Here is a 25,909-nt window from a genome sequence, read left to right on the forward strand (position 1 = left end):
CCCTTTTCATCCGTCACATGGCGATGGCTGGATAAAGCATGGTGCATCTGGCTGTAAACATAGGCTGTAGTTTTACCACATTAAAAAAGACCAATAATACAGAGCATAATCCAGGAGAATGAAATGGTCCTGGTACTAGGCAGATGACCTATGCAAATCTAAATTACTATAAAATCAAACTCACCCAGCACATTTAAGGCAGCTGTGGGCTGTAATGATTAGAACTCTGGATTTATAGCTCAACTATTGTGCCCTTGAGCAAGCTGTTTTACATCAGTAAAATGCTCCACATATGTCTGAAAATACAAATACAAATATACAAGATTTCACCCAGCTAAATTAATATATATATATATTATTTGGTGGGTGGAAGGAAATAGAGCATAGAGAGAAAATCAGATAGAAAATAGGGAGATCATTGAAACTTCATATAAAGTCTGGAATTGAACCCAGGACAATGTTGTCCATCATGCACTCTGACTCTTGTCTAGGGAACTATAATACTTTATCCAATTGTTTTTTTTTTAAATACTGTGTGCTTAAGGAGAGTAGAAAATATAACACCAAGTAAATTTTAATGTTGGAAATACTTTTACAACGCACTGTAAACATGTGGCTTGTTTTAAACAGTAAGTGGAAAATAGAATGCCATTTTTATGTAGCAAACAGTGGTAAAATAAACCAGTTTTACTGTATTGTGCATTGCTGTTACAGATGTTACATTTGTCAGATGTCATTGAAAAATAACATGAGAAACTACAAGGTACAACTTGAAATTTTTAGAAGTTACCAGAATGGTCAGCAAAAACATCAGACATCTATTTTTTGTGTAATAATATGCTGTTGGTGATGATGAAAAAGTCAGGCCCTTTTAAAAATCTCTATTGTTTTAAATTCCATTGTTAGCAAACAGTTGTTAGGCTCTACTGAATACTGGTTGGTCGAAGTTAATGGAATCGTTTAACAAATGTACTTTTGGACTCGGGTCAGGAGTGCAGCCTTAGGCAGGTTTGCAACTCATTTTTGTTTCAGAATGCACAACGTGTAATGTTTTTCACAGGGATTGGTCATAGATACCCCACATCCTGAATTGTAAGAAGCTCTCCGATGACTAACCCAAGTCCCAAGCAATGGTTTTAATGCTATTTCCCTAACAAAACTGAAATAAGTTTCTATCCACCTATTGCTTGCAACGTGCAGCTTAGAAGGAGGGCAGTTAGTGAGACGCTTTACGCCTACACGTAGTACGTCACAAAAGAGCTACAGGATTTTTTTCTCCTTCAATGTAGGTTTCTTTTTTCGTCGGCGTCTGTAGATGTTTTCGTTAGGCATATTCACCTAGTAAAATTAAATGGATAACGATCATTTTTCACATTTTAATGAAACTAAAATCAAGTGACTTTTTCAAAATAGTAAATCTTACAGCAGAATCCGAATAAAATAACCGTTTGTGGTTATCGACGAGTAGCTGTAGGATCTGCCCCAGTTGTTGTTTTTTATTGTGTCTGTGTCAGCCGAAGTCGACAAGATGGAACATCACCAGCCAGTGAGCAGATACCAAGTGGTAAGGATCCCGAACATATTTTTTTAGACATAAGATTTTTTATTTTTTTTTCTTCTTAAGGTAATGTGGTAGCTGTAAGGTTTATAATCTGCTTAACTATGGTCGACGATTTTACTTATTTCAGAGGGATTGTGGTTCTTTACTATTTTTCTTCCTGGATTTATGTGCGTATCTTGGTTACTTTTAAATATTATTCCTATAACAAGAAAACCTGTCTTACGAAACACGACTTTTGCTATCAATCTGCGTTGCGGACAGGAATTGCTTCACAAGATAGTCCTGTGTAGGTCAAGAGCTCAAGAGAAACAAATCTGTGAAAAAAGATATCTAAACGTAGCAGTAGTTTATTAATTGTACTGGTTAGTATTGCTGCCTCGGGGACCTGGATTCAATGCTTGACCTGGGGTGCAATCTGCTACCTCCCACAGTCCCAAGACATTCTTCTTAGGTTAAGTGGCTGCTAGGTAAATTGGTCTTGGTGTGAGTGTGTGCCCTGTGATGGACTGGTGTCCTATCCAGGGCATATTCTGCCTTGTGCCTATTGCCTATCAAGATAGGCCCCGGCACCCCCGCAACCCTGAGTTAAATCACTTTACCACTTTACCTGGTGTTTTCAGTGCTCTTTTTTAAACTCATATTCCAAATGTGAGAAAAGTGTACTTAAAATGTGGTTCCAGATGCAGACTGTAGACTTTTCAGCCCCGAACACTACTTGTCCCCTAACCCACTGCCTTCACAGATATTAATTACTCCTGACCTTGAACCTCATAACCACAAGACATTCTATGCCAAGTTTGTTTACAAAACAAGAATCTCACTTGCTTTACTGAGAATTGTTATTATTGGGAAGATAACCTTAATCACCCTTGTGTAAGAGGATGCTTTTTTCATAATGTATAAATATTATAGTCAAAGAATTCAATTCATTGAGTTTCATCAGAAATGTTGCTTATCCTTCAGCTTTGTGATCCAGAGTTTCTGGGTTTTAAAAATCACATATTAACCTAAAACAAGCTTTTCATGACATTATTTGAATAGTAATAGCACAATAGGTAGCAATGATAGCTTAACTTGTTAACACCACGGAATGCGTGCTTTGTGGACTCTTTTTAAATTCTGGAATCTTATTGTGTAGTGTTAAATATAATTGCCTGATACTTTTTTAAAAAATATTATTTTAGTCAGAATTATTACAGCAGACTTTGCTGGAGCAATCTGGAAAACACACATTCTAAAATATTCTGCAGTAACCCACAAGGTTCTGGTTGTGATCTAGATCCATCCCATGCATACAAGAAAATAAAACTGAAAAGGTAAAATAAATCTTTTTTGACAACCTTGAACAAACAGTCCAATTATACATAAATACATAAAAAATCAATATTTTTTAATATGTTGTGTCAGAATAGCTGTGTTTATGCTGTAATTTCTAAAAAAAGCCTGCCTTTGTATCCTTTTTAACTTTAAAAAAAAGGAAATAAAAAAAAAATCAGTAACAGAGCCACACCGGTATTATATGTGTATAGAACTGTTTAGTTCGCAAAAAAGAGAAAATTGTCATGTTGTGGAAGTTTGTGTGTTTTGTTTTATTTGTATGAGACAGAGGTTAAAGAGAAAAAAGTTTTGGTTTACCCTGAGATGCCCCATTTAGAGTTTAAACGAAAGGGGGTCCACTGTGTAAAGATATTATTCCCATAGTAGTAGTTATGCTCCAGATTGTTTATTCCACACTACTGAAAGAACTACTGCAAAAAGGCTGCTCTACAGATAAGGACTAGCCCACACAGGTGTTAAGAGTGGACAGTTTTACATGAATGCTGAACAAGTAAACCTGGAAAAAGAATAGTATAAAATGTTTCTATTCAAAAGCCTTTGTTTAGGGCAGGATTTGGGACTGATCCAATCAGAACAATGGAGATAGTGTTGCAGATGATCCTAGTTTTGACAGTAACCTCTTATATTTTGCATCAACAGATTGTATAATCTGACCTTTCTAATTTGTTTCTGGGAGCCACACTTTTTAAATATATTTAAAGAGAGGCTCCTTTTTGGTGTGTTGTATTGGTTTTATCATTAATGTACGAATTATCGCTTTCCATTTAAAATGTATTAAATAGTAACCTTAGTTAAGTGTATATTGCTCACATTTTAATGCAGTTACAGCATGTGAATAAATCCTTCTAGTTAAACTCCTTTTTTACATAGTTGTTTTCTAAAGAAATGTCTTAAGCATGTTTAGTCACTAAAATGATCAAACAAGGTACTTTTTTGTTTGTGCTTTCATGGATTTTTGTGGTCACATTGTTCTGGAATGTGCTTGAATAAGAGTTTAAACTTTTCTGGGGCAGTCTGAATTCTTTGTGGAGCAGTTATGTTTTGCATTTGTAACCTGTAATGCTAAAGAAAGGAATATTTATTGAATCACATTTCACTTCCCTTGCTTTTTCTTTGGCCAAAACAAAACATTCTATGTGAAAAATCTAGAAGATTGAATTTCAGAACTGTTCAGAAAGCTATTCACATGATGCGTTATGAACATTGTGCCCCATGTGATCTAAATGGGAGGCCTGCTAAATTGTATTTTACTTCTCTTAGTTTAAGTTTTTAGTTTTCATTAAAATTAAATTTTCATAAAAATGGAGACATGTCTGTTTCATGCCCAAGGCTATAGACATGTACGAAACAGTATTTGATGCCCCTATGAACTTTAGGTCATAAAACAACTATAGCTCTTTTTTTCCAGTTTCTACATATATCATGGTTGCTATGCAACATGCACAATAATGTGGTAGCTTTACAGTTTATGTATATTAATAGATCTTTGCTACTGGGTGATTTTTATTTAGCATCATCGTTATCTTTCTGATTGTGGTCAGCCCTGTTTTCTTCCTATTCATATTTTTCTTAAGCTCCTTTCTTTTGCTGCTCCTTAGAGTGTGCACATTTTTACATGTTCGCGGAGTGCTACATTTTACTGCATCTCATCCTCATCACCATGCTTATATATTTAAATTCAGTTTTTTTTCAAATGTACACTTGATGATGTCTTGAAAAGTAATTGCATCTAGATAGAGCAATCCACTGAGCTGAGAGGGATCTTGTATTTCTAGTATTAGTTCAAAGGTCATATTTCGATCTTGGTTTAAAATGTTTTATTTTGTTATCGAGACTTGGAAGTGAGGTTGCATCCTAATTAAAGTTATGAGAGCTGTAATTGAGCAACATTATATAGGGGTATATATATGTAGGAGAATTATAATTATAAATGTCTTTGTGAGATAAATGAACAGCGCATAGTGTAAAAGTAGAACCTCATAGATGCATGTAAGATGTAGTAATTCCTGTTTCTTTTAATTTAACAAACAGAATTTCACTATGAGGAGCATAAGCTGTGTAAAGCATTGATAAGATTTCTTTTCTCACATCTGCTCAGATGAGGAATTTACATTTTTATTGTATTACATTTTAATTTTTTTTTACAATAAAGGGCACTAATAATATAAGTGCTGTGCAGTACTAATTGAGCAGGAGCCTTATTGTTTTCCTACATATTTTTATGTATCGGCTAATGTTATTTGGATAATTAATCCTGCTTGGGTACATTATTCTTAAGTACCATCCTGTGCTGTATTAAGGTGAAGTTTTGGTGTTCAAAGGAACATTTTTAAATTCTGGAAGGTTCCATCCATTCATTTTCTAACTGCTTCTTCCCATCCAGGTTAGTGGGGGAGCCGGGGCCTATCCCAGCAAGCAACAGGTGCAAGGCAGGGAACACCCTGGGCGATATGACAGTACATTGCAGGGGAAACACAGACACACACACTGGCACACTACTAGTATGTTCTTGAACTGTAGGAAGAAATCCACATGGATAAAGGGAGAACATACAAACTACCTGCAGGTAGCACCCCAGGTCTGGAATTGAGCCCAGGGCTTCAGCACTGCAAGGCAACAATGTTAACCATTGTCACATCGTACCTCCCTGTTCTGGATCCAATCGGAGATTATAACATGGGGAAGTAATCGTAATTTAACAATTTAAGGACAGATGATATTTCTCCATCCTTTCTGAAAGAAATGAGGGATGTCGTTCATAAACCTTGTGTTAGATCTTTGAGGATCTTCCATTTTAAAAGGAGTTGTACCTGGTGATTAGATAGTTGCCAGTGTTTTAACCATCAACAAAAACAAAAATGAACTTGGCAAGTATTGTCTTTTCCATGTTATATTTAAGGTTATGGAAAGGTTAATTAGAGTGAAATTGGAAGAAGTTTTATATTTTTATGGCATAAATCTCATTGAGGATAAGCAAAAAGGATTTAGAAAAGACAAATTCAATTCAATTCAATTTATTTTTATATACTGCCTTTCACAACAAGGTTGCCTCAATGTGCTTAACAATGCAAGTGACTATACATGTTAATACAGAACAGAAAAGACCAGAAGACAACGGAGGAGAGGAACCAAAAACTCCTTGGTAAGGAGAAAAAAAACCTCTAGGGGTCTAAAGTCAACTGGCTGCCCAACCCCTTTGGGCATGCCAGCATTATACAATTAAAAAAGATAAATGAATGAGGGTATTAATCCATCCATCATGTCTTTCTTCTGTATGTCAGTACTCCATGCAGATCTCTGTAGACCAGCAAAATCTGATAGCTATATCCACGATGTCCCTCTTGGATCCATGGCAGTGATGCAGCGTCCAACTCAGATGGTGCCCAGTATATTATTTGAGTCCAGATACGATTGAAGTTGGCCCAGAACTATTCTCTCAAGAATTTTAGATAGAAATGAGACGTTTGAGACAGGCCTGTAGTTGTTAAGAACTTGTGGATCCAAGTTTGGATTCTTAAAGAGCGGTTTAGCAACCTCCTGATCCCTCCAAATGTAATTCATTATTCCTCGAGTTGTGGCGCACTATTGGGTAAGGTAAGATTATTTGTTCCAGGTTTCGCAGTGAGCTTTGTGACTTTTTGTATGTTCCTCTTTTCTAATTGGTGCACCTCTGGGGTAAGTAGGTTGGTGGAGTAAACCTACTCTTCCTCATTTTCCCCCATTGCAGTTGTAGGGAGTTGTAGCCTTGAGCTGATATGGAGAAAACACAAATGATAATTCCAAATTTGGTGGGTGTATATATAAAAAAGGTAATTCTATTTTTTTATTTAAAAAATGAATAATAGATTAGCTTGTTGGACTACTTAAACAAGCAACATTAGTGAGATATTGACTACATCAGATATATTTAGATTTGCATATGGGATTTGATTAAGTTCCAAATAAAAATATTATTCTGAAGCTAAAAGATATAGCAATGAATGTCATTGGATTGAGAAATAGTTAATCCATAAAATTCCATAAAAAAGTATTTAACGCCTTTCAGATTTTCTGAATATTTTTCGATTTTTGCCACTGAATATTACCAGAGCTTCATCTAGGTCCTAGTTATATTGAATAGGAGCCTGAGAGAACAGAAAACAAAGAAAAACAGAGAACAAAAGCTCAAAGAATGTTATTCAAACATTAAAGGAACAGGAAAACACAACCAAGGTAGAAGTACTCTTGAGAGCGTTTAATCATAATGCTTTGAAATAGGAGTTTATATAGAATCTACAGTGAAGTCTAAACTGATATAGCAAAAAAAATGCTGGTAGTATGTAAATAGATTTTGAAATTTGAAAGATTTCGGCAATCCTTAATCATTTAAAATACAAAGGAATAGTTTGAAAGGTCATAGAATTAGTGCTGTGGTGTCTCTGTAAAGAGTAAAATCATCTGTCTCAGTTCAGATGTTCAATTTCAAACCACTGCCCACACAGTGGTATGATAAATCATCCATGAAACCATGGAGCTTTTTCAATAAATCAGTCTTTAAAGTGGTAGAGAGGCAATAGGGACAGTTATTTAGCCCTTTGAGTACAGTGAAGTCTATCATTAAAAAGTGGATTGTGCATTATCACAAGCCTTCCTAGTTTGGGCCGGCTTTCAAAACTAAGCAGCCAGGCAGGAAGGGAACTGGTTAAGGATGCCAGTGTTGAGTCTGAAAGATTTACAAAGTTCTGTGCCTGAGATGGGAGTTACTGTTCATACATCAACAATGTCCCAATCCCTTCTGGGACAAAGGTGACCTGTATGGGTGAGTGCCACGAAAGAAGCCTTTGCTGAAAAAGACCTATCTCGTATGGAATATACTGCAGAGACAGCGTAAGGTGCAATGGTCAGATGAGACCAATGCAGTGTGTTAGGTCTGGTACAAGCACAACGCAGCATACCGACAGTCAGCACCCTTCTATCAAGCTCAGTGGTGGCAGTATCATGTTATGCAGATACTTTTCGCAAGTAGAGACTGGGAAGCTTGTTAGGACTGAGAGAAAAATAAGTCTTACAAAACATGGATGGATTCAAGAATAAAGTTTACTTAAGTTACTTGGGAATCTAAGAAGTAGTTAAAAATTCAAATTCCATCTCGGCACCTGACCTGCAACACAAGGTCAAAGTTTCACTTAGGTTGTCAAGAAAGAAGAGAGTGAATATCGGCAAGAGGCCTTGTCAATGTCATGACTTCAATCTAATAGAAAATTTCAAGCGAGTCTTGAAAATTGTATATCAAAGATCCCCAATGAATGTGCCAGAACTGGAGCCATCTTTCCAGGAAAAATTAGTAGAGACACTAGCTGCTAGAGGTGCTTCTACCACGTACTGAGGGGATGAAAACATATGTAATCAGTACATTTCACTTTGGATATCTTCCTTTTCCTAGTATGCAACCACTTTCACATATACAGTAAATGTTTGGTTTGATCATTACAGTTTTGAAAAACATATATTTGTGATAAATCAGAATGTGATTGTTGCCAGGTAGCCTTGGAAAAATATTGATTCCCTAACCATATTGTTGAAGCCAATACCCTGGTTTCTTTTGAGAAATGGGTAGTTAAGATCCTTTTCTCACTTAACTACTGACTACTATATGGGCTAAAGGGGCCATATTGCCTCCCCTCCTTTGTAACCATTCTTATGTTTTTGATTGTCATGAATTGATGTAAATGAAGGGGAATCATTAGATGCTGTTGTAATTTGAAACTGCAGTGGAACAATAGTAATTTTCTTATTCTGAAATTTGTTATTGTGGGTAGAAGCTCAAAAACATGATTGTTTTTAGAGAACACTAAGCAATAATATGCTCCCACAGCTCATTTATGTATCCCCCCACTATCAAGTGTATTATGAATTGGGTCTTTGTATCTTAAATCCAATCACTTGAAAATCTCGACCACTTTTTATGTGAAATAGGGGTACTATTCTATATTAACTAGAATAGTTGAACATTTTCTCAAGTAAGCCATCATCAACATAAAAATGCAATACTGATATATATATGTTGTATAATTTCAATTTGTGATGTGCTTACAGATATGTTCTTAACTTACTGCTGCACAAGGTTCATGGGTTATAAAAAACAGTTCTGTATAGTGCATGTCATAAACATTAGCTTGAAAATGTTTGAATTGCTGTTGTAGCTTACAAGAACTAAGCAAGTTTTGCTTGCTTTCAGGAAAGCATTTGTCATCTCCTTTTTTTGCACTTATCAAAAGTACAAATTGTAGATAAGCAGTGAGTAACACCTGTATTTTCTCTGGGGATTTCCTCAATGTTTTATCACATTGTAATGCTCATTGCTTCTAATTGTATTGTATAATTTACATTTACAGTGTGTACTTCATGTATTTTAAATATGAGTCAAAGTATATCCTTCATATTTCATCTAAAAGCTTACTTATTTCTACACGCCAAAATGTTTCTGGTGTGAGGAAAGTAGACTCCCCCAGCCTGACAGGCACAGCTGGAGGTCAGCTGACTTTAAGACCACTCTGGATCATATTTCTGCAGTGTTGAGGTTTCTTGTGTTAGCTGTTTTGTTGACAAACTTAATGTGCTCTTCAAGAGTTGCTATATTGCCATGTATACATATAGTCATTTTTTGACAATCAGGACACTTAAGTGTAATTCCCGCACTCCATTGCGTTTGGTTTGGTTTAGTGATCATTTTAAGTTTATATTATAGAGAATCTTTATTTAAAACTGTAGCTTGATTTAAAAACAGTTTTACAAATTGTACTGAAGATTTAGAAGTGACTTTGATTGATCAGTTGTTATATAAAAATTCCATTAGTATTAAGCAAATTAACTTTCATCTTGGTAATTTCTACATGCATACCCTCAACAGTATATAATCAAATTCTATTCAAATTAATGTTAGAATATTCAGATAAATGCATCACAATTTCTTATCATATATAATATTTCTTTCAGTTTAATTTTTAACTTGGATCCCAGATACATTTAAATGAAACAAAAAGCCAATTTCAATGGACATAGCCTTTATTACAGGTTACTCTTTAATGGAAAAAATACTTGAGTTATTGTAATATAACAAAGGGCATCATTGTATGAGAAGGTTGTTCATAAGTCACCAGAGTAAACAAGTGCAAAAATATCTTGTTAGAATGTTTAGTACATGCTTTTTTTTCTTATTAAAATATAGACAAAGTGAAGATGTGCATTGTATACAGAGAGCTACAACAGTACAGTGCACATCTGTAAGTCGGTCTAATCAATATTTGTAGAATACTCAGAGCAGAGAGTGCTTTGCTACAACAGAACATTTTGATAGACAAATGGGCATGTAACCACATCCATTGCTTGAGATTTTTTTATTCTCTTTTTTTTATTTAGTTGCATAATGAGGATGATCCATCTGAGCCATCTGCCAGTGAGGCGGCTTCCAGTTCTGCACAGATTGCAACTCCTTCAGAAACTGTAGTGCCACTGGAGGCCGAAGTACCTCCTCCACCTTACAGCAGTGTTGCATTAGGAGCAACTGCGGCTCCAGGTAGAGTAAAGCCACATTAAAAAACATGTCGTTTTGTTTATGTTTCAAACATCTTTCTTTTCTGTGCAGATGAATGAATGCAGAAGTTTGCCTTTGCAGAGGCTAAAAGCAATCCTAAGGGTTAAGCTAAATTTTGTATAATAGAACATGCATCTTTTTAAATGTATTGAAATCTGTAGGCAATTAAATTCAACAATTTATCATGTTTGCAACATCTAGCCAAAGTGCTATACTTGGCATTTGTGATTATGAATAATGCACAAGATAACTAATTGTTTCACAAGTTCATTCTAAGAAAGATTTCAAAGTATGTATTTTTAATAAATTGTTGAAAATCAATGGAAGAGTGTTATTTTTTGTTTGGACCAAACTTGGAAATTAGAATCTGAAATCAGAAACAAGCTAATTTTCAATGAACTTATTTGACTTATTTTTGTATTAATAGTGTTTGTTTTGTTTAATTCTTTTTTTGTATATAGAATACCATTTTATTATACTACTTCATTTGCAATACAAAAATGTTATATTTGGTTTCAGATACTTTGAAAAAGTTTTGGTCAGTTCCACAAGATGAATCTTCTTGTGTGTGGGTGTTTTTCTGAGAAAACGGCAGGAAGTCTACATGAAACAACTGTTAATAAAGTTGTTTAAATACTTAATGTGCCGTCGACCTCAAATTTCATCAAGTTAATATAATGCATTTAAAATTTCAAGAGAGAGCAAAAAGTTGCCTGCTTAAAATTTAAATACTATATTTTTGGAGTTAGCTTGCTTACTTACTGTCATAGGATGTGATAATCTTGTGTTACCCAGGTGGGTACTGTACTGCAGTGGGGGGTTAAATGGCTCCCTTCCAATATGTAAATTACATTTTGGGATCATGTAGATTAAAAAGTGCTATATGAGTAAAAATAATTCTGAAATTTAGTATTATACCAGGTTGTAACCTAAATTACCATGTTTCATGTGCTAATGAACAACTGTTCATTAACATTTAACATTTAATTTGGCATCAGGAATAATTATTTGTTTGGAAGTGGCAATTGTTTATCATCTTTTATCACGTGAAAAGAATGATAACAAGTGGACATGCTCCTCTGAGACCCCCAATTGTCAATTGCCTCATCATTCTGTTCTCTTCATTTGAAATTTGTGTCTTACAAGGACGTAAGTGTTTATTGGAGCAGCGTCTCTTATTGCTGGTATCACTGCACACTCATAAGGTGGCTGAAATGTCCTTGATTTTGCTGTTGCATCAAAAGTCAACTTGATCCGCCCAATCCTGATTGCAATTGACCAGTTGTGTGCCACTACTTGAGGAATCAAATTCACCGGGATTTAATTGTCAACTGACTTCATGTACACACTGGAGAGGCTGTGAAGCATAAGCATTGTCTGACATTGGAGTCATTTGATATGAAGAAGACCTGGTTTAGTGTTTCAGGAGGAATATTTGTTTTGTCTTTTGCTGATGCTACTACATCAAAGAGTTTTAGAGTTTAGCGTACCTGTACTTCGAGAATATTGAACCACTGGCACCTACTGGTCAGACACCTGTCAGGCGTGGTGGCACACAACTGGTCAATTGCAATCAGGATTGGCCGGATCAAGTTGACTTTTGATGCAACAGCAATATCAAGGACATTTCAGGCACCTTATGAGTGTGCAGTGATATCAGCAATAAGATCTCCTACATGAATCTGACTCAGTGTATGTCTGGCAGTAACAGATTACATATGCTAAAAATATTTTTCTTTGGGTTTGACTAACAAGTCATTTTATTTGTGAATAGATTTTTATTTCTGATTTGACCTATCAAAAGACAATTTATTAGGTTATTAATAATGGTAGAAAGTAGTAGAAAACAATCCTTTTTTCTGTTTAAATTCTGATTTTTTTTTCTCTACAGAAGGTGAATTTCAAAGTGATTTCCATCCTGTGCCACCTCCATACAGTGTTGCTACCTCCTTGCCCACCTATGATGAAGCAGAAAAGGCCAAAGCTGCAGCAATGTCTGCTGCTGCAGCAGATGTGGTGCAGCGGGTAAATTCATTTTAACTTCTGCTGTATTAAATCTGCAGTGTTTTTTGTATTCACTTGCATATTTCCCTTTTCGGCAGTCACCGTGAAATGAAAACCATATGGAATGGCAGTATGTGTAAAGGATCATGAACTCATTTTATCACATAATCACATAAGTAGTACAATCCAATCAAAATAATTACTAGTTACTTAATTCATTAGTGACGGACTTCCAAATTGATTGATCCCTTCAGCTATTTTTGTAAGATGAAAAATAACTGTTGAGAATCAATTCCAGCTAAAGCAGAAAATTCTTATAAATATGAAGATTAAAGGGAAATGTAGATCCAATTTCTCAGACAGGTTATGAAATCTCGGTAACAAAATAAATAAATTGATGGTATCACAAAATTTTACAAATTTTGAATTTGTTCACAAAATTGTGAACTTTGTGAAAGTACTGTATGTTTGCCATGTTGTCACAAATCCCTGGTCATGCCACGTGCGAACTCTAGACCGAATTATGATGTGAAGGGGTCGTACCTGTTCACTGGTCTTTGTAACAACTAATGTAATGTGATGTATGAGTGAATAACAGCAGGTTGTCCAGCAGGCATTTCACTGCAGAAATGTTCCTATGTGATTTGCATAGAGAGTTAATGAGTGTTATTTGTTGGCAAAACCGTCTCTTAAGTCAAGAGCAATACTTCTGTTGGTTTAAAAGTTGTTCTGAATTGCAGAATATGGAGCTGTGCATACCTGGAAATTTAATCTTAATTTATTATGTTAAATGGAGGTTTTACACGTTACTGTACATTTTACTTTTATTGTAATTTGAAATGCACTCATCAATGCTGATTCTTTCTAACATTGAAATATAAAAAGTGTTGCAGTTCCCCTTTAATCACATTCTCTGTACTTTTAATCAGGATCTGTTCTTCAGACTATAATAGCAACTTGTTTGTGCATCCACGCCTTCTTAAATAATGTGTACTTTTTCAGTGTGTATGTGAGAGGAGTTTGTTCTTTTCCAAAATCGCTGAATAATTTCCAAAATGACTATAAGGTGGACCCTTATAGTCAAAGAACGATTGAGAACTAGAAAAACTGCTTTGAAGAGTAAACTATACTTTCTTTTTGACCAGTTTTACATCCCCATCTCTTTACAGTACAGCTAAAGCATTTCCTCTCAACATGAGAAATGATAATGAGATGGAATCCCAAAATGTAAAAATTTTCCTTTGTTTTATTGATTTTCCTAACAACACTCCATACAGCCACTTTTCTCTCACTGTTGTGATTGGAAGAATGCTGACTTTGTACTTTCCAAAACCAGTTTGCATGCTATTTGGCACTCCAGATTTGGCTATATTCCTTACACTGTTCATGAATAAATGATTAGCCCATAACTGGAACTGTGGAAATCATTGAAATCCTGCAAATGTGTGGCCTCTAGAGGCCAGTGCTCTAATACTGCAGGTGCAGATTCACAGTAATGATTTCCATTGTATGAATGAATATGGTAACAGTGCTGCATAACTCAACTACTTGGAAGTCATCTCTTTTGTGATAACAGAAATGTGGTTCAATGATAACCTTCCAAAAAATTCTTAATGAAGCACAGTAAAAGCTTAAGTATCCAGCATTCATGGGGAATGGGAGGTGTCAGTTGGTTAAATAGGGTAGTATTACAGGCTCAAATGTATTATTGTAGAGTTCAACCTGTGCTTGGGTATACCTTTACTAATTGAGACAAGTGAGGGGCCAAAGTTCATAACTCTAATTAATGCATTCCTGAAAGAGTGATTCCCAGCTATCCCCCTCGATGTAGGTCTTTGAGTTTTTGAAGGAGGCATTCTACTAGCCTTTTTATCAGAGGTCAGTTCACTGTGGAGTATGTATTTTAGGATACATCTAAGTCTAAGTTAAGAGTATGTAGTGTTTATGATATGAGCATGATCAAATACAGTTAATGATGCATGCTTTTAATTGTTCGTCCTTCCAGAAAATTCGAGCAATGCAGTATGTGCAGCTAAGGTAAAAGCTAAAAGCTATTCTCTTTTCCTAGTAGGTTTACAAAGTCCAAGGCATGCCACTGAGCAGAAATGTTCTTTTTAGACTGGCTTGATAATTTTGTCATTTTGTATATTCAGTCATTTTGTTGGTCCATACAGATTTGTCCAATGTGGACATAGTTGTTCTTGTTTTTCTGATGTGAGTTGATTTTGGATCAAGTGTGAGGTTGTACATTTTTGTCTTGTTTGTGGGGTTTATTGAGCTTAAATTAAGTTTATTAAGTTCAAGACAAATTGAGCCCATACCAAATAATGTTAAGCTTTGTGTATTTACGATCCTTAATTATAGGAAGGAGCTTGCCATGTTGAGGGTTGAAGAATCCTAGAGACAAAGGGCTAAGAATGCTCTTCAGTTCATTGAAGGGATAATTTAGTATAACCAATGTAAAGAATAATATTAGTATAGCCAATCGTAACTTGGAGAGGTTGAAAGGAAATGACCAGATAGAGAAACCCCTGTGAATAGAGGGGAAATATGGAAATTCTACACAGAGGGTTTCCTCAGGCTAGCTTTGAACTCTGGACCAATCACTTGTCAAGCAGCAAGCACTAACCCCCATGTCACTCTGCTGCATTTTTATTAGTATAAAAAATTGAGATATTACATATAAACATTATTCTTTGCTTTATTCTTTCTTTGCTTTAAAATGGTTGTTCTTTGCCAGTCATCCCACTGGTCATCTTCAAAATGTAAATCCTTTCGAAAAACAGCCGAAAGGGACTCTCAGGTCAAATAACTACCAAATGGGCTAGATGGCCTCCTATTTGTAACTTTTTTATGTTTTTATTTTTTTCACTTAATACTGAAATTCATATTAGGCTGGTTTTGTTTGATTTTCAGAAAGATTTACAGTTGCAAGCAAGAGGCAGTGCTATAAAAGTGTTAAACCGAGGTTATTCTGATCCTTCATCCTGAACTAAACAATCACAAAGAGAGGTTAACAGTGTTTCTTTCATATGGTATTGCCAAGTGAGCTTTATAGATTCACATGGAGTAAAGACTTTATTCACAGTTAAATATATAACCTTTAAGGCAGTATGGTGATGTGGTAGTTCTACTGCTGTGGTTCCCAGTCCTGGTCTTGGTAACCCACACACTTGTTGGTTTTCATTTCAGCGTCCCTAAATTAGATAATTGAAATCTTACTTGATCTAAGAAGTTTTTTCAATTGTATATTTGCATTTTGTTTCCATTTAGAAGTTTGGGATTTTATTTCAGTATGTTATTCATTCTGTAAATACAGGAGGAAGATTTTCCACCAAGAGATGACTTCAGTGATGCTGATCAGCTAAGAGTTGGTAATGATGGGATATTCATGTTGGCGTTTTTTAGTAAGTTGTTAAATTGTATTTTAAATAAGATGTGAATAGAGCATGTTTTCACATACAGTAATTATAAAAACAATAAGTATATATTATTTTTTACAGTACTGTGAAGCAAAGGCAGGTTGTAGGGAGTGAATGTAGTTGTATGATTTTTAGGCTAAGGATACTACTAGTGTTAGCTATGCTCCATCTGGTGGTGATACACGTGAAATGCAATTTGTTTTTTAATCAAGATCCCTCTGGTGGTTAAAGATAAATATTACCTCTTAAAAGAAAATGAATAAAATGATTAAATTAATCTATATTGTAATCGTTAAGGTAATGATTTAATCTCAGTCTCAACTAAATTTAAATTAATCTTCTAAAATTAAAGTTAATATTTTTTATAAATTCAGTTATTCGTACAAAGTATTTTGTGATACACTCTAAAGTATATTTTTAACATGCACACTTGCTCACAAATACAGTACTTATGTACTGTTTCACACGTCATCAGTTTATTTTCCGAATTCATCATTAGATTTAAGAGATTTTTTCCTTTCTCGTTTAACTTAGTTCATTCTATAAATGTTCAGCTATCTTTAGTTATAGTGACTCTGGGGCAGTCTTTCATCAGAAAACATATTGCCTATCCAGCTTTCTACTTTACAAGTTTGGAAGTATTTGAGTTCTTTTAGTTTCTCTTATAGACTATCACAACATTTTCCATTTATGTATTTAAGTTCATCAATGTCCAAAGCTGCTAAACTCACCTAGCATTTAGAGCTCCATTTCAGTTTTTCCATATTTCATGATAGGCTGTAGACATTTGATTTTGAAGGTTTTTTTCTATAAATTGCATTGGGCTTCTTCATTTAAAAAATGTTGTTTTTAACACTATAAACTTTAGTTTATCTCCTTTTGGAAAACATTTTTCAATGTTCCAAATTTTCTGACTTTGGGTACATTCGTGCTACAGTGTATCCCCCATCTACCTTTGAAGTTAACCACTTTTTTTGTGCTACTGTAGGACAGTTTACGCTGTATGGTATTTTCAGGTTTTTACGATTCTGCTTGGCTTTAACTTTCCCTCGATGAGTTTATTATTTCCAAATAAATGTGTCAGATTACACCCATTTCATAGTTCACAGTTATAAACTTTAGTTAGTTTATTCTGTGTGTGTCTGAAGAAGTGTTTTAAAACTACCTACTATTTAAAAACAGTTTTAAAACTGAAATAACTTTTTGTTTTCTGACAGTGGCTTTTCTTTTCAACTGGATTGGCTTTTGTTTGTCTTTCTGCCTGACCAACACAATCGCTGGAAGATATGGAGCAATTTGTGGATTTGGACTTTCCCTTATAAAATGGATCCTCATTGTCAGGGTATGTTTAATAATATTTTGAAGATATAACTATTGAGATATTATGTTTATTAAATTAGTTCAGGAACATCCTTAATTCCTGTTGCACTTGTGCATGTTTAGATTTGGTCATGTGCTGTTGTTTTATCATGAGAGTATATAATCTGCTGAACTGTATAAAAAGTGTCTTCTTGCCTTTTTACAAAATTTGCATCTCCGAAAATAATAGATGATGTTGTCAAAGATCACAAAATGTAGCATTAATCTTATGGCAAAGATTTATTCAGTCAGTATTTCTCTGGTCTTATCATCACTGGTGCTTAACCATGACAGTTGCTTCACTGCCCTTCCTTTTTATATTGAGTTTAAGCTTCTTTGGCATGACCATGACAGGAAAAGGCTGAAATGGCATGTCAAGGTTCATTTAACTGTTTTGAGCATGCCGCTGGGAAACTGAATACTGAAGTAACTATGTTGTGAACAAAAAATACTTTAATGAGTTTTTCTCTATGACTTTGGATGAGATTAAGTAGGGAGAGGCCTGTGAATTTCAAAAGCAAGTGTTTTGTAAGGTTAATGGAACATCCCAATTTGATTAACTTTTAGCTACTGGTGTATTAATATTTTAAGCAGCAAGATGCTCCATTCCTGTGTCAGAGGTTTCTTTGGTTGGCAAGTGTTTATCTGAAAATTAATGTGAAAGACTCAAAACAGATGGATATGAAATTCACTTGAATATGGTTAAAAATGCATAGCTAGAAAGCAGATAGCATTTATAATACCTAAAAAGCTATGACTGCCAAACTAAGACTAAACAAAAAGTAAAGGTATAATAATATATATCTCACCACACATTAAGCTCACAAGATTGTTATTCTTAATAGTGTTACGTAAGTGAATGCTGTTTATTTCATATTCACTTTTAAATAGGAAAACAGAACTTCTGAGTATTTCTGTCTAAATTAAAACAAGTGGATATTAATTTGGAGAGCCATAGCATGACTGTCTGAACTTTTAAAACATTGCACTAATTGTAAAGAGCTTAATATATATATTTTTAATCTTAACTGCAATACCATGTCAAAGCTCAGGCTTAATCATTAAAAGGGTACTAGTCACTTTATTTATTTTTTTCAGTTTTCTGATTATTTTACTGGATACTTCAATGGACAGTACTGGCTGTGGTGGATATTTCTTGTCCTTGGTGAGTTATACATTTTCACTTTACAGCTGCCATAGTATTTTTTTCCCTTGGGTTTCAAATTTTCTTTCTCTTCTGATCACCCTGGATTATAAAATTCTAGCAAAAGCTAAAGTATTCAGCACAGAGAAAGCTGATCACTTATATATTTTTATATTTTAAAAAACTTAAATCAAGTGAGGCAACAAATACAGGTTCATAGCTGCTGTACTTCATAAGGGCCTTCATTGTGACTGTAATTATCTGCTTCTGCTGCCTAGTGGCTGTTCTATTAATGTCCTTAATTTTGAATAATAGTTTATAATAATAGAGAATAATAGTTCCTAGGGAAAAACAGCAGTTATTTGCTTAATGTAATATATTTATGATAAAATAGTGATAAGTATTTGTAAAACTCAAATTGTAAAAAATCTAGTCAGAGTACAACTAGAAACTACATGGAAATCTTTTTACAACCAAAAACAGGAGGCACTTATTTTCACAAAGGGCTGTGGAAGTATGAAGCAAGCTACCTAGCTATGTTGTTGAAGCCAGTACCATCACTTCTTTCAAGAAGAAGCTGGTTGAGATCTTGGATTTATTAACTACTAACTAATAACCAAGGGGGCTAGGTGAGCCGGATTATCAAATTATAATTTGTAACCTTTATGTTCTAATTATCTTAACTAAATTACTTGGAGGTCCTAGAGATTCCAATTTTCTATCCACTAAAATTTATTTTTCATTGGATTCAATGGACAAAAGATTGTTTTTATTTATCAGTGTTTAATAAAATCTTGTCTCTTTTTGGTAACTCATTATAATTTGTTTTTGAGACTTTTGTAATGTTTTTAAATGTATCCTTCATTACTGTGTTTGTAGGCACGTCTAGTAGTAATGTGATGTTCTCACACCTCACTTCATTTGGCAGTCTGAAACATACTTTAATTCCTCTTATTTGTTGCAGATACTCTTCAGGCTTGCTAAGACTTTTTTCTTTTAATTATTTGAATCGATCTGATATTGTATGTTTGTTTTTGATAGTTCTGATTGCGCAATTAAGCTGATTAATAAACAATGATAGTAAGGCATCTTCAGTGAATGCCACTGTATGCTAGAGTGCTTTGCTGTCTGGATCCCATTTTTGCTGCACCTCAGTGAACAGAAGCTCTTATCCGTGGGCCAAAGTCTGTTTACCAGCTCAACTTCAATTAGTTTATGTGAACTGGCTTTTGAAACCCCAAAACCTCAAGACCATTTTCCAACAGTAGCAGTCTCATTTGTATAATAGAGAACAATCTTACCAAGAGCCAACTCTGTGGCTGAACTGCCAGTTTTAAAAATAATTTTAATCTTTAATCGTTTTAGTAGCAAGCATCCCAAATTTGTTGCAGACAGAGCTGTTTGTATGTAATTATAGCTAAGCTGAGTATATTGTGTCATTACTTTTTCAGTAAAGTATAATCAGTTCAATATTTTTTGTTGAATGGAATTAATGGATCAAACAGGTCCACAATAGACTTTAATAAAGTTGGCATGTATTTCTCATCTAGCAAGAGTAATTGCAAGCAAAGATAATAATGAGTTTCAGTTATATTATATTATAGTGACTGTCCCATATAAAAATGCATGTTTTCATGAAGTGAATTGGCTACAACAAGAATAAGTCTATAATTTGGCTGGTATACCAGAACTCATCACATGCTTAGAGTGAAAAGGGTTACATGGCAGCCTTAGTGCAGCAACGCATGCTTGGGATGCTGGCATATTCTCTCATGGATTGGCATCAGTTTTTGTCCAACCTGCATATGCAACAAAGTCGTGTATCTGTGTTTAGCTGCTATATTTTCATACTTAGGAAGTACAATATAAATAATGCCGTTACAATGAGTTGCAATTGTGAAGAAAAGGAAAGCTGTTAATCTGGAACAAAAGCTAACAAAAACTTAATGCTATAAAGCTATAATGCTATAAATAAAAAAAGTGATATGATTTGCACCTCTGGGCGTAGTTTTATGTATTGTTAAAAATAGTCTATGAGAAATGTCTCCGCTGCAGAATCACTTAGCAGTGTAAATACTGATGCATGCAATGCACTAAATTTTTTATGTTTTACTATTTTGTGTTTAAACTTACCACAAGAACATGTATTATGCAAAAGTAAAACAAACTAATATAACCAATTACTATGGAAAAAATGTCTTTGTTTTTGTTAATCCAAACTCTCTACCCCAACCCCTTAATTCCCATTGAACGGTTTCTATAATGTGGTGTTTTCCAGGAATGCAACTATTGTGTTACAGCAGAAATACTTGTATTTAGTTTTTATGCAATTAAATCTAGCCTTTTAATGTAATTTTAATAGGGCTAATTAGCCATGGATTATGATTGATAGAATCCATGCAACTTGAAATGTAAGATGTTCTGAATACTTTGTAAAAATATAGGTTAAAAAAAATTATTATGAATAGAGCAGCCATCTATTTATTATTATTAGGTTACAATTTGTTTTTCTCTGGGATATCTGCCACTTTCCTTCCTCTTTTCTGTTAAAATTTTTTTATTGAATTGGTTCTCATGGATAATAGTTAGCCAGAAGTTACAGTCATGGCCAATCTAAAATGTCATATTTTGCCTTAGTCATTATACCGCCATGTGTTAAATTCAACAATAAAACTTTGCAATTGCCTAATCACGGACTTCCAATAACAATAACATTCTTAAACATACCTGAATTTAAATTCTTTAAATTAATTTCACAAAATGTAATATTATATTGAGTAACTCAAAATCATGAATAATACTAGGTTAAAATTTGGTTTCAGTGCAACTCAGTTTAGTTAATCAAAAATCTTATACGATTAATGTTCTCCGTTTACAAAGACTACTGACTAACATTCTGTAATCCTAGCAGAATGCTAGTGCTAAACATAGTTCTTTAACAAAAACTATAACAATGTCTGCAATTTTCACCCAATTTGTGTCCTGAAAGGCTAGAAGTACATGTCTGAAATCTTCAAACTCACATGGGATTTATATTTAAGTAAAGTTTTCACTCCACTGGAATTTACATTGTTGATTGGTTTATAAAGTGTCAACCGAACAATGATTCTTCCTTAACCGTATTCTGCAACATGCTAGTTAAGAAACACATGCAATAATAAATCTTTTCTTTCTTCAAGGCCTGCTTCTCTTCTTCAGAGGTTTTGTCAACTATCTGAAAGTTCGTAACATGTCTGAAAGCATGGCAGCATCTCATAGAACACGTTTTTTCTTCTTATACTAAAGGTAAAAAAAATCCGTTTCTCATTTAATTAGTTTAGATTATTACTGCTAAATTAATGTTAATTATTTTTAGTTCAAATTTTGAATTTTTACGAAAACAATTGAAAGATGAAAATGGACACTCATGTAAACACTTTTTTAATTTTCTTCTAATTGCACATTACATTTAAATGTGTTTTATAGAATGTTTACAAAGATAAAAACATTATGAGTTTTAACTGTTATGGGTTTTCACTTCTCCTGAATATAGTTCACTACATTAAATACAATATGTATATTTTTATTTTATGTCAACATTGTTGTTTTTCACATTAACTTAACTACCTTGACAATGGGTTTTGTTTTTCCAATTTTTTTCAATATTTTCTTGTTTAGAACTATGTGAAAGGGTGGTTGTGCCACCAAAATGTGTGGGAATAACGGACTGTTTTTTATGTACAGAGGTTATAATATAAGATCATGGAAATTGTACATATGAATACAACATTTTAAAAAACTTGTCAATCACCAATCTAGTACAGTGATGTGTAATGTAAAGCAGTGTGGAAGGCCATAGGTGTGGCCCTTAGCATACTTAAATTGTTACAGCAACAGAATTGGTAAGCAAGTGCAAAACCTTTGGCATCCTTAAATATTTTTATGGGTGATTGAAAACCATGCAAACATCACAATTAATAGTTTTCTTTCTACCTTTCTTTCTACCAAGGCCAACTGATTGCCCATCAGTGATCTATTGTGTTTTATTTTAACATTTCAAATGTTAAAAATATCCAAATCTTGGTAAAAGACCTATTAAGGCTTCCAGAGTAGAATAGCTGCAATCCTATTGTTCTTGGAAAGTTTGGAAGGTTGTCTTTCCTTCCAGCACCAAAAAAGACAAGTTCCTTGACTCTGGTACAGACATTGTGAAAATGTTTTCACTGGGTCACACAGTATGGCCACTATATTCAATTTTGCTTGATTTTAGGAGATGTACAGAGCTCTGTTTCTCTGTACAATAATACAGTATAGGGTAATAGTGCAGCTGTGAACTTTCATGTGTATAAGTCTTTCATTTCTATGATTGATTCTATTTAAAGAAGTGTGGATAGGTCAAATTACATGGCTGCCATGTTGGATTTTGAATGAAACCCGTACATGACTTTAGGAGCCCATTGGCTGACTTACATTAATCTTTGTGTATTTTAACACTTTACTGTGTCCTCTCAGTCATATTAAAGAAATGTGAAAAGACATAGCTGCCATGAGCCATCAAAACTAAAGTTGGTAAAATTGCCAAATTTAAATATGTATTGTAAACCCTTGTAAAATTATAAAAGTGTACATACCAATATGAGACAAATAAAGCCTAATGAAGATAATATTTATATTTAAAGAGGAACGATAGCAGTTTCAATGTTTGAATTTTTTAATCTCTCTCTCTAGGACTGCGGCAACCAAACATTCCTTCCTAATGTGAAATTCCCTGGTGATTTGCAACTTGCGGCTTAAACTGGATACAAGAACGCAGAACTGAAGTATTGAGAACATCTCCAAAATAACTTGACTTTTTTTTCTGCATCAGTGCAATCGACTAAGACATCTTTTCATGTAAAGTTAACCTAATAATAGTTTCTCAAAAGCTGAAGGGTACATATTAGTTTAATTTTAAAAACAAGGCAGCAATATGCAATCAACAAACTGCAAAAAATGATCCACAAACGTGGTGTCAGAAACTTGGAAATTTAAAAACAAATGCCATCCTGTTTATTTCAAAACGAGACCCACTTGGAATTGATACAGAAAATATATTTTTCCTGGTATTATACAAATTTCACTTTAGCAAGGAGAGCTTTCTTGATTTATAGCTTAAAATGCATCATTTCATAAAGCTTCTGCTGAATTATATTATGTATGCACTATTAAGGAGCTTTTATTTTTTCAGCTGAAGACATGATTGTCTCATTAGCTGATAAAATTAAAACTGGAATTCAAATTTAGCCCAAGCTCACACTTGCCTTTTGCACCTTTATTACATGTTCCTTATTTTTTTTAATTAATATGTAAACTGTGAAGTTTTTTTTTGTCAAACATTTTCTTTAATACTGAAAATTAACATTAGACACGTTTGTTTTTCTATGAAATCTCTCAAGGAGCCTTTAATCTAACAAATAATACATGCATGATTAACCTTGAATTGGTTAAAGGACTTCTTAAAAAATGCAAAACTAGAAACTCTACTGTATGTTTGGAAAACCATTCAATTTTCAGGAGGCATACTTTTGAATTTTGAAAATTCATTGTATGGTTGAAATTGAGCTGTCTTAAAGCATAATGCTAATAAAGTTTAAAATGATTTTTTTGTTAGATTTTCACTTTTCCTCTTTGAATAAGATCATGCTTTTATTTATCAGTTTTTATGGGACTGATTTGTTTTCATCTCACTCAATTAATTTCTGGTGTTGCTCTATGTTATTTTTGTGGGTTTAAACGGTTTTTCAAACTGTGTGGATTTATGTATTGTGTTTGATATTATGTTTTTATTTTTAATTACATTGTTGGAAATATCTAAAATAGCTGAAAGGTCTGTTTAAAGCTAGTTTTAGCAAAATGAGCTTAGAGGTCTTTATTTCAAGTACATTTACAGCTTGTTTATCCCTAATACTGTTCTTCCAGCAGTGAAGTCGTGCAAGATTTTGTTCTTTTCTCAGTATTGTTTGGTCTGTTCTTTGGGTCATGGAGAATGCTATAAGGAAAAACCCAGAGCCTAAGCATAAAGCTCAATAAAATCTGATGAAGGGCTACAAAATCTGCCCAGATTAAAGGCAAATCAAGGTGCTTGAGGTGTTTGTCAGTGAATTACAATTTGCTGGTGGTAGATGACAGAAATCAGGCATTTCTGATGCATATTAAATGTTTTGCCAAAGCAGCAGATAACCTAGTAAAATTTAACAATCTAAAAAGATTTTTTGATCATTACTAAGGAAGCGATATTAACTTACTTTAATAACTTTAATTTGATCACATTTTAGCAATAGATGTATTGTTATTTCAGATGAAAAACAAGGGTAAGATCCAGGTTTCTAGAAATCCTTTGAGATCATACTCATAAGGATTGCCCTGTGGAACTCCAATTATCGATGGAACAGGTTGTGGAATAAATCTGCTGCAAGTTATACACTTTATACAGTTTGGTGATTATGAAACCATGCAAGGGAGTTCATCTTAAGACTTACAACTTTTTTGTATAGACTGAGTAATGTATAATATTAAAAAGTCTATAAAATGACAATTAAATTGCTATTTCTCAGCTGAGAGCCATTATATCCCTGAAGTTTTAAGGCTGCTTTAACACTTCCATGCCAGAATAAAAATCAGACTTTGAAATAATGGCTCTCTAGAAAAAAGCTCAACATTTGTTTTTATCTTAGTTAGGCAAAACAAAATATAACAGTAAGATTTATCACCCTTTTAGAAAAGATGCATAACAAGGGTGTGCTTTCAGTCAGATGTGTCTGAAATCTTGTATTTAGTAACTAGATGAAATCCAAATTGTCTTTGCAGTCACAAGCCATCCGTGACATTTTAAATAACAAACATTACTCAACTCTTCAATATCATTAAGAAAAAGGACTCTGTTATAGAAAATAATCTGAAAAACCAAGAGGCAAGTTAAAGTTGCAAATACTACCCAGAATTGTCTACATTTATAACCCGAGCCAGGTAACCAATTAAAAAACTAGAGTTTTTAGAACCAGGTAAAGCTTTTGAAAGTCTAGAGTAAGATTAGCAGTGGATGAAAGCCAGTCATCAGTGAATCAACAAATAGCAACATAAATCAATGAGGCCATCTCCTGTAATTTAACCTGTAACCAGAAATCATCATGTTGAGAAAAACAAAGAGGTAAACAAACTAGAAAAAAAGCATACAAACAAATTAAAGATAGGAATAGTTACAAATACATTGCAAAGTGATACTATTCTGGATTTGCTGAAGTGTAACAGGCAAATTTTGAAAAGGGGGAAAAGGGACATTTTAACCAAATTTCAGCTTTATGTGTTTCATTCACAACAGATTTAGCACCAGGATGAATAAAGATTTTTGAGAAGTATAAAACAGCTATTTGCATAAGGGCATGATAGAACCTTGCTGTTTAACTGTAATGCAGTGTGGAGTAGTGGTTGGTGTGACAGGTTAAAATTCTGGATAGAGAACTGTTGTACTCTTGAACAAAGTACAGTACTTC

At 33.9% G+C, this 25,909-nt stretch overlaps 1 protein-coding gene across 1 annotated transcript; it reads left to right on the top strand.

The window, feature by feature from the left end:
* Positions 1-1,205: 1,205 nt before the first annotated feature.
* Positions 1,206-24,018, top strand: ndfip2 (Nedd4 family interacting protein 2). Its single transcript, XM_088914961.1, has 8 exons — positions 1,206-1,564; positions 10,298-10,454; positions 12,364-12,497; positions 15,796-15,883; positions 17,116-17,240; positions 18,356-18,422; positions 21,581-21,686; positions 23,109-24,018. The coding sequence occupies exons 1-7, from the start codon at positions 1,529-1,531 to the stop codon at positions 21,682-21,684; spliced, it is 711 nt and encodes a 236-aa protein (XP_088771087.1). The 5' UTR covers positions 1,206-1,528; the 3' UTR covers positions 21,685-21,686; positions 23,109-24,018.
* Positions 24,019-25,909: the final 1,891 nt, after the last annotated feature.

This window comes from Atractosteus spatula, chromosome 4, assembly GCF_055471065.1.
Source record: "Atractosteus spatula isolate fAtrSpa1 chromosome 4, fAtrSpa1.hap1, whole genome shotgun sequence".
Classification (NCBI taxonomy): Eukaryota; Metazoa; Chordata; class Actinopteri; order Semionotiformes; family Lepisosteidae; genus Atractosteus; species Atractosteus spatula.